Raw genomic sequence first — 12303 nt, 5'->3', positions numbered from 1 at the left:
ACAATAACTAAAGGTTAGCTATTATTATTACTATGTTTGCCCTGTGACATTTGGTGCTGCATTAGAGGGGCACAAACATGAAATAGGCTCCCTGAACCTATGGAGATCAAGATAGTCTCCCTTCTCAATTCCATTCCCCACACCCCACTTTAAATTGCACAATGTCTTATTATGGCTCCTCGTCCAGACCCTCTTGAATTTCATTTTGCAATCAGGGCACCATAGACATGGCTCTATTCAGATTTAGGCTGAGGGTCCCATCACCAATGCAATAAAAAATGTCTAGGTAAGCAAGATTCCATGAGGCATGTGATAGCAACAACCACCAGCCCAGCGTCAGCCACACCTACCCAGAGGCATTAATGATGTCATCACTCCTCCCCAGGAAACAAATGTAGCCCTCTTCATCCATCATTCCTCTGTCTCCAGTGTTGAAGAAGTCCCCACATTCCACTTCAGCTGTCTTCTCTGGGTTACCCTGCAAAAAGAACAGAGCTCCTTTGTTGAAGGCAGTGAATTTAGAGGTGATGAGTCACAACTTCGGGTTCCAATCTGGGTTTGAATTCTGCTTCTGTTTCTACTTGGTACCTGGGCAAGTTTTGCCATCTCTCTGAGTCTGTTTTCATTACACGTAGTGCATGATGCATGCCACTGCTCTATGAGTGGTTGCGATGAAACCACTTTCAATGACAATGTTTAAAAACATCAATTCAGCCTGGCGCGGTGGCTCACGCCTGTAATCCCAACACTTTGGGAGGCCGAGGTGGGTAGATCATGAGGTCAGGAGTTCAAAGCCAGTCTGGCCAACATAGTGAAACCCCATCTCTACTAAAAATACAAAAATCAGCCGGGTATGGTGGCGCGTGCCTGTAATCCCGGCTACTCAGGAGGCTGAGGCAGGAGAATCACTTGAACCTGGGAGGTGGAGGTTGCAGTGAGCCAAGATCACACCACTGCAATCCAGCTCGGGCAACAGAGTGAGACTTCATCTCTCTCTCTCTCTCTCCATATATATATATATATATATATTCATTTTATGTGACACTACACTAGAATGAAATTCCCATTATAGTGTGAACCTTGTTTGCTGCTATAAGCTCAGCATTCACATAGAGTCTGGACAGATGAGAGGGGTCAATAAACATTTGCTGAGTGAATTTTCTTCCCTAAATACTATCTCATTTGATCCTTGCAGAAAGCCTATGCATCTAGTGTATTTTTAAGTTAACTTTTTGTTTTAAGATAAATGTGGACTGGCATGTAGTTATAAAAAATCATATGGATTGATGCTTGGTACTCGTCACTAGTTTTCCGCAGTGGTACCATCTTGCAAAACTATAGATGAGTATCTCAGGCAGAATACTGACCTTGATGCAATCCACCAGCCTTCAGATCTCCCATTTCACTTGTGTGTGTGTGTATTTAGTTTTATGCAGCTTTATCGCATATGTAGGACTGTGCCTTCCCTACCTCATCAGGAAGGTCTCTGATGTTGCTCTTTTAAAACCACACCCACCTCCCTCTCGTTCCCCCTTCCTCTCCTCTCCACGTCCCTGACCCCTTGCTAACAACTAATTTGTTCTCCATTTTTATAATTTTGTTGTTTCAAGCATGTTATATAAATAGACTCATACAGTATATAACTGTTTGGGACTGTTTTTTTTTTTCTCCTCAGCATAATTCCCTAGAGATTCATCCAAGTTGTGTGCACAGATGGTTTGATCCTTTTTATTGCTGAATAGTATTCCATGTTGTGGATGTAGCTCAGTTTTTGTTTAACCATTTACCTGTTGAAAGGCATCTGGGTTGTTGTCTTCAGGTTTTGACGATTTTGAGTAAAGCTGCTATGTACATTTACATACCTGTTTTTGTGTGAAGCTGGCACTTTTTTTGTAGCCCATTTTAAATAAGAAAAAAACCTAGGCTTGAGGGAGGCACCTTTGCCTGCTCAAAGTCACTCAGCTGCTCACTGAGAGGGTTGATATTTGAATTTCATTCTTGCTTCATGACCGATTCACTTGATCCCTAAGCAATACCTCTTGTGGAACATGAAATGGTTTTAAGAGCTACCTGAAAAAAACATTTTAAAAACATCAAATTACATCCCTTTTTGGATTCACTTCTGATTGTTCTGAGTATATCAAGTTGATTCTTACTTTAGTGCTGATATGCTTTGAACTCTCTGGAAGTCTCAAGAGGAAGCCATGCTTCAGGATCAGAGCTTTCAATGAGAATAGGATTTAGGTAGACTATGAGAAAATTGTTTTTTTAAAGCCTATAGCTATGGTTATAAATGCCTTCTGTTTATGACAAGTAGTACTGTTTTCCACTTGTGATATTAGATCAATGTGAGTGCCTCTGTGGACTGAGTTGAGAGGTACAAGGTGGCATCAACAACATAAATGGAAGACAGAACCGTATAGGAGTAGAGTTTTTTTTTTTATGCAATTGAAGTTAAGCAGGTGTTAATTCAAATTAGATCGTTACAACCTTAGGATGTTGTATGTAATATAGTAATCATAAAGAAAATATCTATAGAATATAAACAAAAGAAAATCAGAAGGGAAAAAAATGTGTCACTACAAAAAGGAAACTAAATGTAAAAGAAGGCAGTTATAAAGGAAATGAGGGCCAGAAAATATTAAACCACACAGAAGACAAATAGCAAAATGGTAGAAGTCCTTCCTTATCAGTAATTACTTTAAATGTAAGTGGAGTAAACTTTCCAATCCAAAGGAAGGAACTGGCTAAATGGATAATAAAACACGATCCAAATATACACTATCTACAAGAGACTCATTTTAGATTTAAAGACATGAATTCCACTGGGTGCGGTGGCTCACAACTGTAATCTCAGCATTTGGGGAAGCTGAGGCAGGTGGATCACGAGGTCAGGAGATGGGAGATGGAGACCATCCTGGCCAACATGGTGAAACCCCGTCTCTGCTAAAAATACAAAAATTAGCTGGGCATGGTGGTGCCTGCCTGTAATCCCAGCTACTGGGGAGGCTGAGGCAGGAGAATCACTTGAACCAGAACCAGAGTTGGAGGTTGCAGTGAGCTGAGATCGTGCCACCGCACTCCAGCCTGGCAACAGACGGAGACTCCATCAAAAAAAAAAAAAAAAAAAAAAAAAAAAGACCAAAATACATTGAAAGTTAAAGGATGGAAAAAAATATATTCCCTGTGAATAGTAACCAAAAGAGAGCTTGGGTTGTGGGTTGTTATACCAATATTCGACAGAAAAAACTTTTCTTTTTTTTTTAAGTCAGAGTTTCACTCTTGTTGACCAGGCTGGAGTGCAAAGGCACGATCTCAGATCACCGCATCCTCTGCCTCCAGTTGCTGGGATTACAGGTGCCTACAACCATGCCTGGCTAATCTTTTGTATTTTTAGTAGAGACAGGATTTCTCCATGTTGATCAGGCTGGTCGCGAACTCCTGACCTCAAGTGATCCACCTGCCTCGGCCTCCCAAAGTGCCGGGATTACAGGCGTGAGGCACCATGCCTAGCCAAAATAAAGTTTAAGTCAAAAACAATTGCAAAAGATAAAAAATGATACTATATATTAATGGAAGGATCAATTCACCAAGAATATGTGATAATCATAAACATATAGGCAATAAACCTCAGAGCCCCAAAATACATGAAGCAAACATTGACAGAATTTAAAGAAGAAGTGTCCAGTTCTACAACAATAGCTGGAGAATTTAATATACCACTTTCAATAATGAGTAGAAAAACCAGACAGAAGATCAATAAGAGAATAGAGGACTTGAACAACACCATAAATTAATTGGACCTAGCAGACATATACAGGAAACTCCATCCAATGGCAGAACAACACACATTTTTCTCAAGTGCACATGGAACATTCTCAAGGATGGACCAGAAGATAAGTATTAACTAACTTTAAAAGACAGAAATTATACAAAGCATCTTATCAAGTCACGTGAAAGGAATTAACAGAAGGAAAACTTTTAAAAAATCACAAATTTTTCCAATGTTTGAAAAATCAAACAACATACTCTTAACTAACAAATAAATCAAAGAAGACATCACAAGGAAATTTAGAAATTATCTTGAGACAAATGAAATAAAAAACAACATATTAAAACTTACAGATTGTAGCAAACACAGTGCTAAGAAGGTAATTTACACACATACTGTCTTAGCCTATTCAGGCTGCTATAACAAAATGCCATACACTGGATGGTTTATAAACAATAGATATTATCTCTTAGAGCTCTGGAGGCTGGGAATCCAAGATCCAGTCACCAACCAACTTGGTGTCTGGTGAGGGTTCATAGATGGCTGCCTTCTTGATGTGGCCTCACATGGAGAATGGGACTCTTCTGGAGAACCCTACTGGAGTTGCTTTTTAAAGAGCACTAATATCACTAATCATCAAGGAAATGCAAGTTAAAACCACAATGAGATATTACCTTACTCCTGCAAAAATTGCCATAGTTGAAAAATCAGAAAACAATAGATTTTGGCATGGTTATGGGAACACTTTAACACTGCTGGTGGGAACGTAAATTATAGCTGATATGGAAAACAGTATAGAGATTCCTTCAAGAACTAAAAAGAGAACTACCATTCAATCCAACAATCCCACTATTGGGTGTCTACCCAAAGAAAAAGTCATTATATGAAAAAGACCCATGCACATGCATGTTTATAGCACAATTTGCAATTGCAAAGATATGGAACCAACCAAAGTGCCCATCAACCAAGAAGTGGATACAGAAAATGTTGTATATATACACCATGGGATACTACTCAGCCATAAAAAGCAGTGAAATAATGTCTTTTGTGGCAACTTGGAAGGAGCTGGAGACCATTATTCTAAGTGAAGTAACTCAGGAATGGAAAACAAAATATCGTATGTTCTCACTTGTAAGTGGGAGCTAAGCTATGAAGGCACAAAGGCAAAGAATGATATAATGGACTTTGGGAACTAGAGGGGAAGGTTGGCAGGGAGGTAAGGGATAAAAGACCACACTGTTCAGGTGATGGATGCACTAAAATTTCAGAAATCACCACTAAAGAACTTATCCATGTAGCCAACAACCACTTGTACCACCAAAACTACTGAATAAAAAATAAAAAGGGAACTAACACCATTCATGAGGACTCCATGCTCATGATATAATCATCTCCAAATATTACATTGGGGGTTAGGATTTCAACATATGAATTTAGGGGAGACACAAACAATCAGTCTTTAGCACATATGTTAAAAAAGAAGATCTCAAACCGAAAACCTTACACTTTAAGGAACCAGAACAAGGACAACAAACTAAACCCAAGCACAGCAGAAGCAGGAAATAAAGATTAGAGTTCATATAAATAAAATGGCAAATAGAAAAACAACAAAGAAAACTTAATCAAAAGTTACTTCTTTTGAAGAGATGACAAGTCTTCAGCTAGACTGATTAATAAAAAAGTGAAGATTAAAATTACTAAGATTTTCCAGAAATGAAAAGAATTATAAGAGAATACTATGAACAATTGTATGCTTAAAAAGTTTGATAACCTAGATAAAATGGAGAAACTGGTGGAAACACACAATCTACCAAAAACATGAATCACAAAGAAATGGAACTCTGAATATATCTGTAACTCATAAGGAGGTAAAATTAGTAAACAAAACCCTCCAACAGAGAAAAGGCCTAGGCCAGATGGCTTCACTGATGAGTTCCGACAAGTATTTAAAGAAGAATTAAGACCAATCCTCTTCCAACTCTTTTAAAAAATTAAAGAAAAGGAAAAATTTTATAAGTCAATCTATGAGGCCAGCATTACCCTGACACCAAAGCCAGACAAGCACTACAAGAGAACTATAGACCAATAACTCTTATGAATATTGATGCAAAAATTTCAGCAAAACACTAGCAAACCAAATCCAGAAACATATTAAAAGGATTATACATAATAACCAAGTGGGATTTATTCCTGTTTCAACATACAAAACTCAATAAATATAATAAACCACATTAATAGGATGAAAAGAAAATAACCACATGGTTTTCTCTCAATTGAGGCAGAGAAAGCACTTGAGAAAACTCAATACACTTTGATGGTAAAAACACTAAATAAACTAGGAAACTTCCTCAACATGATGAGGCCACATATAAAAAATCGGCAGCTAATATTATTCTCAATGGTGAAAATTGGAAAGATTTTCTTCTAAGACCAAAAATACAAGGATGCCTGCTTTCACCACTTCTGTTCTACATAGTCCTGGAAGTTCTAGCCAAATCAATTAGGCAAGAAAGAGAAATAAGAGGCATCTGAATTGGAAAGATGAAGTAAAATTATCTCTGTATGCAGATGGCATGACCATATATAGAAAACGCTAAGAATTTTACACAATCAAAAAAAAGGTTAAAGCTAATAAATAAATTCAGTAAAGTTGTAAAAAACAGAATCCATACACACAAAAACTCAACTGTGTTTCTGTGCACTAAAAATTAAAACTCCAAAAAGGAAACTAAGAAAGCAATTCTATTTACAGTAGCATCAAAAAGAATACAAGACAGTAGTGCTAGTAATAAATTTAATCAGGGAGGCAAAAGACTTGTACCCTGAAAACTACAAAACGTTGCTACAGAAAATTAAAGAACAGATAAGCAAATGAAAAGATATATGATACTCATTTATTGGAGACTTAATATTAAGATGACAATACTGCCTAAAGCTATCTACAGATTCAACACAGTTCCTATCAAAATCCCAATGGCTTTTTTGTTGTTGTTGCAAAACTAGAAATACCTATCCTAAAATGCGTAGAGAATCTCAAAGGACCCCAAACAGTCAAAACAATCTTTAAAAAGGTGAATAAAGGCCAGGCGTGGTGACTCACATCTATAATTCCAGCACTTTGGGAAGCCTAAGGCAGGTGAATTGCTGGAGGCCAGGAGTTCAAGACCAGCCTGGGCAATATGGAGAAACCTGTCTCTGCTAAAAATACAAAATTAGCCAGTCTCATAATCTGGTCTCAAAAAAATAAGTAAATAAAAAATTTTAAAAAAGGATAATAAAGTTGGAAAACTCACACTGATCTCAAAACTTACTACAAAACTACAATAATAAAAACTGTGTGATATTGGCATAAAGACAGACAGACCATTGCAATAGAATAGAGAGTCCTGAAAGAAACTCTCCCATATATCGTCAATTGATTTAAGTATACGTGCCAAAACTAGTCCATGGAGAAAAGTCAGTCGTCAACAAATAGTGTTGGGAAACTTCAATGTCCACTTGCAAAATAATGAAGTTACCTTACAACACATACAAAAGTTAACTCAAAATGGATAAAAAATTTTCTGGTGGGAATGTAAAATGGTGGAGCCATTGTGAAAGTGGTTTGGTAATTTTTTTCAAAAAGTTCAGCATAGAATTACCATGGAACCCAGCAATTCCACATCTAGGTCTATACTCCCAAGAAATGGAAGAAGGAACTTGAACAGATACTTAAACAATAGCGTTCATAGCAGCAATACTCTCAATAAGCAAAATATGGAAATAACCAAAATGCCCATTAGGAGACGACGGGGTACACAAAATGTATTGTATACATACAGTGGACATTTATTCAGACTTATAGGGGAATGATATTTTGTTACATGCTAAGACATAGATGAAACTTGAAAACGTTATGCTAAGTGAAATAAGCCAGACGCAAAAGGGCAAATGATGTATAATTTCACTTATATGAGGAACCTAAAATAAGCAAATTCATATATTTTAAAAAGTAGGTTAGAGGTTATCACATACTGGAGACTGTGGCAGTGAGATGCTATTTATTGAGCAGAATTTCTGTTTAGGATGGTAAACATTTTCTGAAGATGGGTAATCGTGATGGCTGTACAACACTGTGACTTTATTTGATACTACTGAATTGTACACTCAAAAATGGTGAAAAGAGTAATTTTATGTTATATTTTATGTAAATAAAATATAAAGTAAAAAATAAAGTATCTGTTCAAGTTCCTGCTTCCACTTCTTGGGAGTATATAGCCTTAGAAGTAGAATTGCTGGGTCTCATAGTAATTCTGTAATACTTTTATATAAATAACAAGGGATAAAAACCCAAAGAAGTCTCAATGGAGGAACCCTAACATTTCATGGACATGTAGGTGTGGGTATATGTTAGGACACCTTTGGAAAATAAAATATGTCATGCTCAATAAAAAAAAAAAAATTAGCTGGGTGCAGTAGCTCAGGCTTGTAATCCCAGAACTTTGGGAGGCTGAGGCAGGGGGTTTACTTGTGCCCAGGAGTTTGAAACTAGTCTGGGCAACATAGTGAGATCTTATCTCTACAAAAAATCAAAAAATTAACTGGACATAGTGGTACCTGCCCGTGGTCCCAGCTAATTGGGAGGCTAAGCTCGGAATATCACTTGAGTTCAGGAGGTCCAGGCTACAGCGAACTTTAATCATACTCCTGCACTCCAGCTCGGGTGACAGAGCAAGACCTTGTTTTGTTTTTTTTTTTTTTCCCTAAATATTGCTTTGGATTATCCTCATTTCAGTTCAACCATAATCTCTGGTTGGATCCAAGTACTACTATTTAAAAAAATCTCCTGGAATGATTGTAATATGCAGATATATATCTGTGGTTCTCAAGGTTGCCTGGACATTGTATAATATATATGTGTTACCCCATCTTTCTTTTCTTTTCTTTTCTTTTTCCTTCCTTCCTTCCTTCCTTCCTTCCTTCCTTCCTTCCTTCCTTCCTTCCTTCCTCCCTCCCTCCCTCCGTCCCTCCCTTCCTGGTGTCTAGCTCTGTCGCTCAGGCTGGAGTGCAGTGGTGCAATCTTGACTCACTGCAACCTCTGCCTCCCAGGTTCAAGTGATTCTCCTGCCTCAGCCTCCCAAGTAACTGGGAGTACAGGTGCGTGCCACCATGCCTAGCTAATCTTTTGTATTTTTAGTAGAGATGGAGTTTCACTGTGTCACCCAGGCTGGTCTCAAACTCCTGACCTTGTGATCCACCCACCTAGGCCTCCCAAAGTGCTGGGATTACAAGCGTGAGCCATCCCGCCTGGCCTAATTTTTCTTTTATCCAACCTTTAAGTTATGCTGCTGAGAATTAAGGCTAATTAAGGCCTGTATGTTCCCCTTTGGTCAACAGTATCACAAAGGAACCATCGCTGCCTTGAAACCACAGTGTGAGGATGGCAGTGACACCAGGACAGCTGCCAGTGAAGTGTCTTTGGAGGAAGGAGATGAAGTCTGAAATCAATTTCAGGGTCTGGTCATCCTTCCATGGCCAATATTGGAAGCTAAGATTTTCCTCTTTGTGGCCATTCCTATCCTGGGAGGGTCATTGCTTATTTGATCAGGACTTTCAGCAGGTTTCCTTATAATCCATCTCAGTTTTCTATAATCTCTGGCTTACTAATTTTTAAAAATCCTAAACCTACTATGTATTTGATGTGCAGAGGAAGTGCGATGCTTTTTATCTACAGCTTTTCTCTCTGTAAAATTGGATAATAGAGTTCCCTGGAGGCTCAGCGAGGATAAGTGATTTGTTTACACTATGTTGTTGGTAAGTGAGATGATATTATTTGAATCCAGTCAAAGCCTATATTCTTGACTACAGTAGATCATTGGAACGCAAGTCTGATGGTTCTGAAGCCAGTCTTCATTCTACCCCGTCAGCCCAAAAGTCCCAGGTGGGTTAGGACAGGAAAGGTTGGGGAAATGCACAGTGAGCTTCGAGTTGAATGAAAACTCATTCATTTCATTGAGTTGGAGCAAATAAAAGAAGACTTGAAGAAGCCTCACGATGCAGAGCTCCCTGTCGGGATCCTTGGGATCATGATGGTGGCAGATGGGGGGGTCATTACCTCATAGCACATGAAGAGGGTTACAGGCCTGGCAGGTTTGATTCTGATGCCAATGTTTCCTTCTGTGTTGGGTGGCAGGATGCTGCCCTTGTCATCAATGACCTGTAGCAAGAGGCCTGTGAATCGTACCCTGCAGGAGACCCCAGCCCTTCTGTCCCACCCAAGCACTCTCTGGCTTATACATGGAACACCAGTGTGGATAAAATAATGGAAGAAACATCAGAAAATGGAATAAAACTGTCAAAAGCCTTTAAAATAAGCAAATGTGAAACTCAAGCCAAGGGTCTATGTTTTATGGGTTAGTAGATGTCACCAATGTGTCTTCAAGTTGGAAAACACTGATCAAGAAAAATGAAACGCACCAGTTGCTAGAGAGGGCTGCCAGGGCAGCTTCTAGGTATTCTTTCCTACCCACTGTGTGTGATGCCCTAGCTGCTAGGGTGAGTGGTGTTCATGCCCACAATAATGCAGTTATCAACTGAGACCTCCATAGGAAACTGAAGGGAAAAATGAGAAGACAGGAGGAAGGATGACTGGGGCAGAGAAGTGTGGCTGGTGTTGTCACCTGGTGTCAAATTGTCCAACCCCCACTGAGCCCTAACTGCTCCCTGCCAATGCCCTTAGGACCAGACCTGGACGTCGTAGGGTGGACTGGCCTTCCCCAGGAAACCCGGCTTGATCTTCATTTCCCGGAGGGTGGCGCAAATTATTCCCTGTTCACAAAAGAAAGAAGATTGGGGTTGATCAGAAAGGTCAGGCTGATCACAAAGCAGCCAGAATCATACACAGCATCCCCTGCTCAGAGATGTAGTATTCCGCTCAATGGACGCTGCACAAAGAGCCCTTGTAGGGAAGCTGGAAGGCCTGGGTCTAGGCTCAAGGTATTGACCCAACTCTATTCCACAGTCATTTTCTGCAACCAGTGTGGTCTGGCTCTGTACAAAGTGCAGAGTCTACAGAATCCAATGGGGAAGCAAAGAAAGAAGAAACAGGGTATTCCCCTGGCTGTGGGCGTATAATGTGGGGCATGCCCACCACTGAACAGGCATGTGTCAGTTTGCTATGGGAAGGCCACTAGTCTATGTAACAAACATTTACGTGGGGCTGTTAAGTAGTGATAGGGATTCTGCCACAACTTCTTGACTGATCCTGATGCCAACTTTTCCTTCTGTGCTGGGTGGCAGGATGTTGCCTTTGTCGTCAGTGACCTGTAGGAAGAGGCCTGTGAATCTCACCCTGCAGGATGCCTCAGTGTGTGTGGAGGTTGTCTGGATTGCTTGTGCTGTTCTGTTAGCACTGCCCTATCTTCATCTGTCTTCCTGATGAACTTGATTCCTCCTTTATTGTTCTCACAAATATATTTATTTCTATAGCTGCATGCTTTACATTCAGACCAATAGGGGTTTGAATCTTGACTCCACCACACACTAACTGCATGCCAATTAATCCCTCTTGATCTCCTCTTGATCTCCTCCATCAAAGGGCAATAATGATAACACTTACCTCCCAGAGTGCTTGTAAGCATATGGAAAATTCTGCATAATACAAGGCACACACCATGTGTTCAATGAATGATGACTACTGGCTATTACTCAAGCTCCAAGAGGAGTCAAGGGAAAGATTCTCTTTCTGAAGCATTTCTCCCATACTTCCATTGCAGCCCACAGGGCATTATAATTATTTTTGCTTGTCTGTTTCCTTCAGTAGATAATGAGCATCCCAAGAATAGAGATTGCCCTATTCATCCCTGAGCTTGCAACATCTGGAACAATACCCATCAAAAATAGCAAGGACCACAGCAGCTGCAATGTGAGCATATACTACAGGTTAGACACCAGCCAGAGCATTATACACTTCTTTTTATTTACCTTATCACAATCTGTTAAGATTGGCACTATAATTTCCATTTAAAGGTGGGGGAGCTGAGGTGAGAAAGCATACATAGTATCCCGATGGTCTTAAAGCTATAATTGGCAGAGCTGAGACTTGGACCCAGGTCTGTGCTCCTGGGATAGGAAGATCTTTGCCCACTGCCACATCACTGCTCACACTGTAGGCATGTGAAAAACGTTGCACACATGAGTGAACAGATGTGAAAGTGTTTTGAGAAATTAAGCACCATCTAGTGCTGCAAATATTGGAGTCATGGATGTAGTGTGTTGTCCTGGCCCACCATCCTCCTTGTCCAAATATGACCCGTGAGCCATTCAAACATAGGCCCAAAGTGTCACCATTTTTGAGGTCTGGAAGCAGACAAATTAACTGAATTGCTATTATACTTTTTTGCAAAATAATGTCAGTTGAGTATGTGAGTTGGCACTAAAATAATAATTTTGCACAGGGCCTGGGATAGCAGTCATCCTCTTTGTGCTAGAGGGATAATGGAGGCAAAGGGGGAAAGATAATGGAGGCACTGTCCAACATTGGAAATGGATTG

At 39.7% G+C, this 12303-nt stretch overlaps 1 protein-coding gene across 1 annotated transcript in view; it reads right to left on the bottom strand.

Annotated features, from left to right (window-relative positions):
- The window catches only part of ACSM1 (acyl-CoA synthetase medium chain family member 1), a 58899-nt gene that overhangs the window by 3561 nt on the left and 43035 nt on the right, over window positions 1-12303 (bottom strand). The window contains 3 exon segments of the mRNA XM_007987192.3: window positions 351-478; window positions 9867-9968; window positions 10499-10579. Coding sequence (XP_007985383.3) covers window positions 351-478; window positions 9867-9968; window positions 10499-10579 — 311 coding nt within the window.

This window comes from Chlorocebus sabaeus, chromosome 5, assembly GCF_047675955.1.
Source record: "Chlorocebus sabaeus isolate Y175 chromosome 5, mChlSab1.0.hap1, whole genome shotgun sequence".
Taxonomy (NCBI): domain Eukaryota; kingdom Metazoa; phylum Chordata; class Mammalia; order Primates; family Cercopithecidae; genus Chlorocebus; species Chlorocebus sabaeus.
This window is presented reverse-complemented; position numbering and strand designations above follow the sequence as displayed.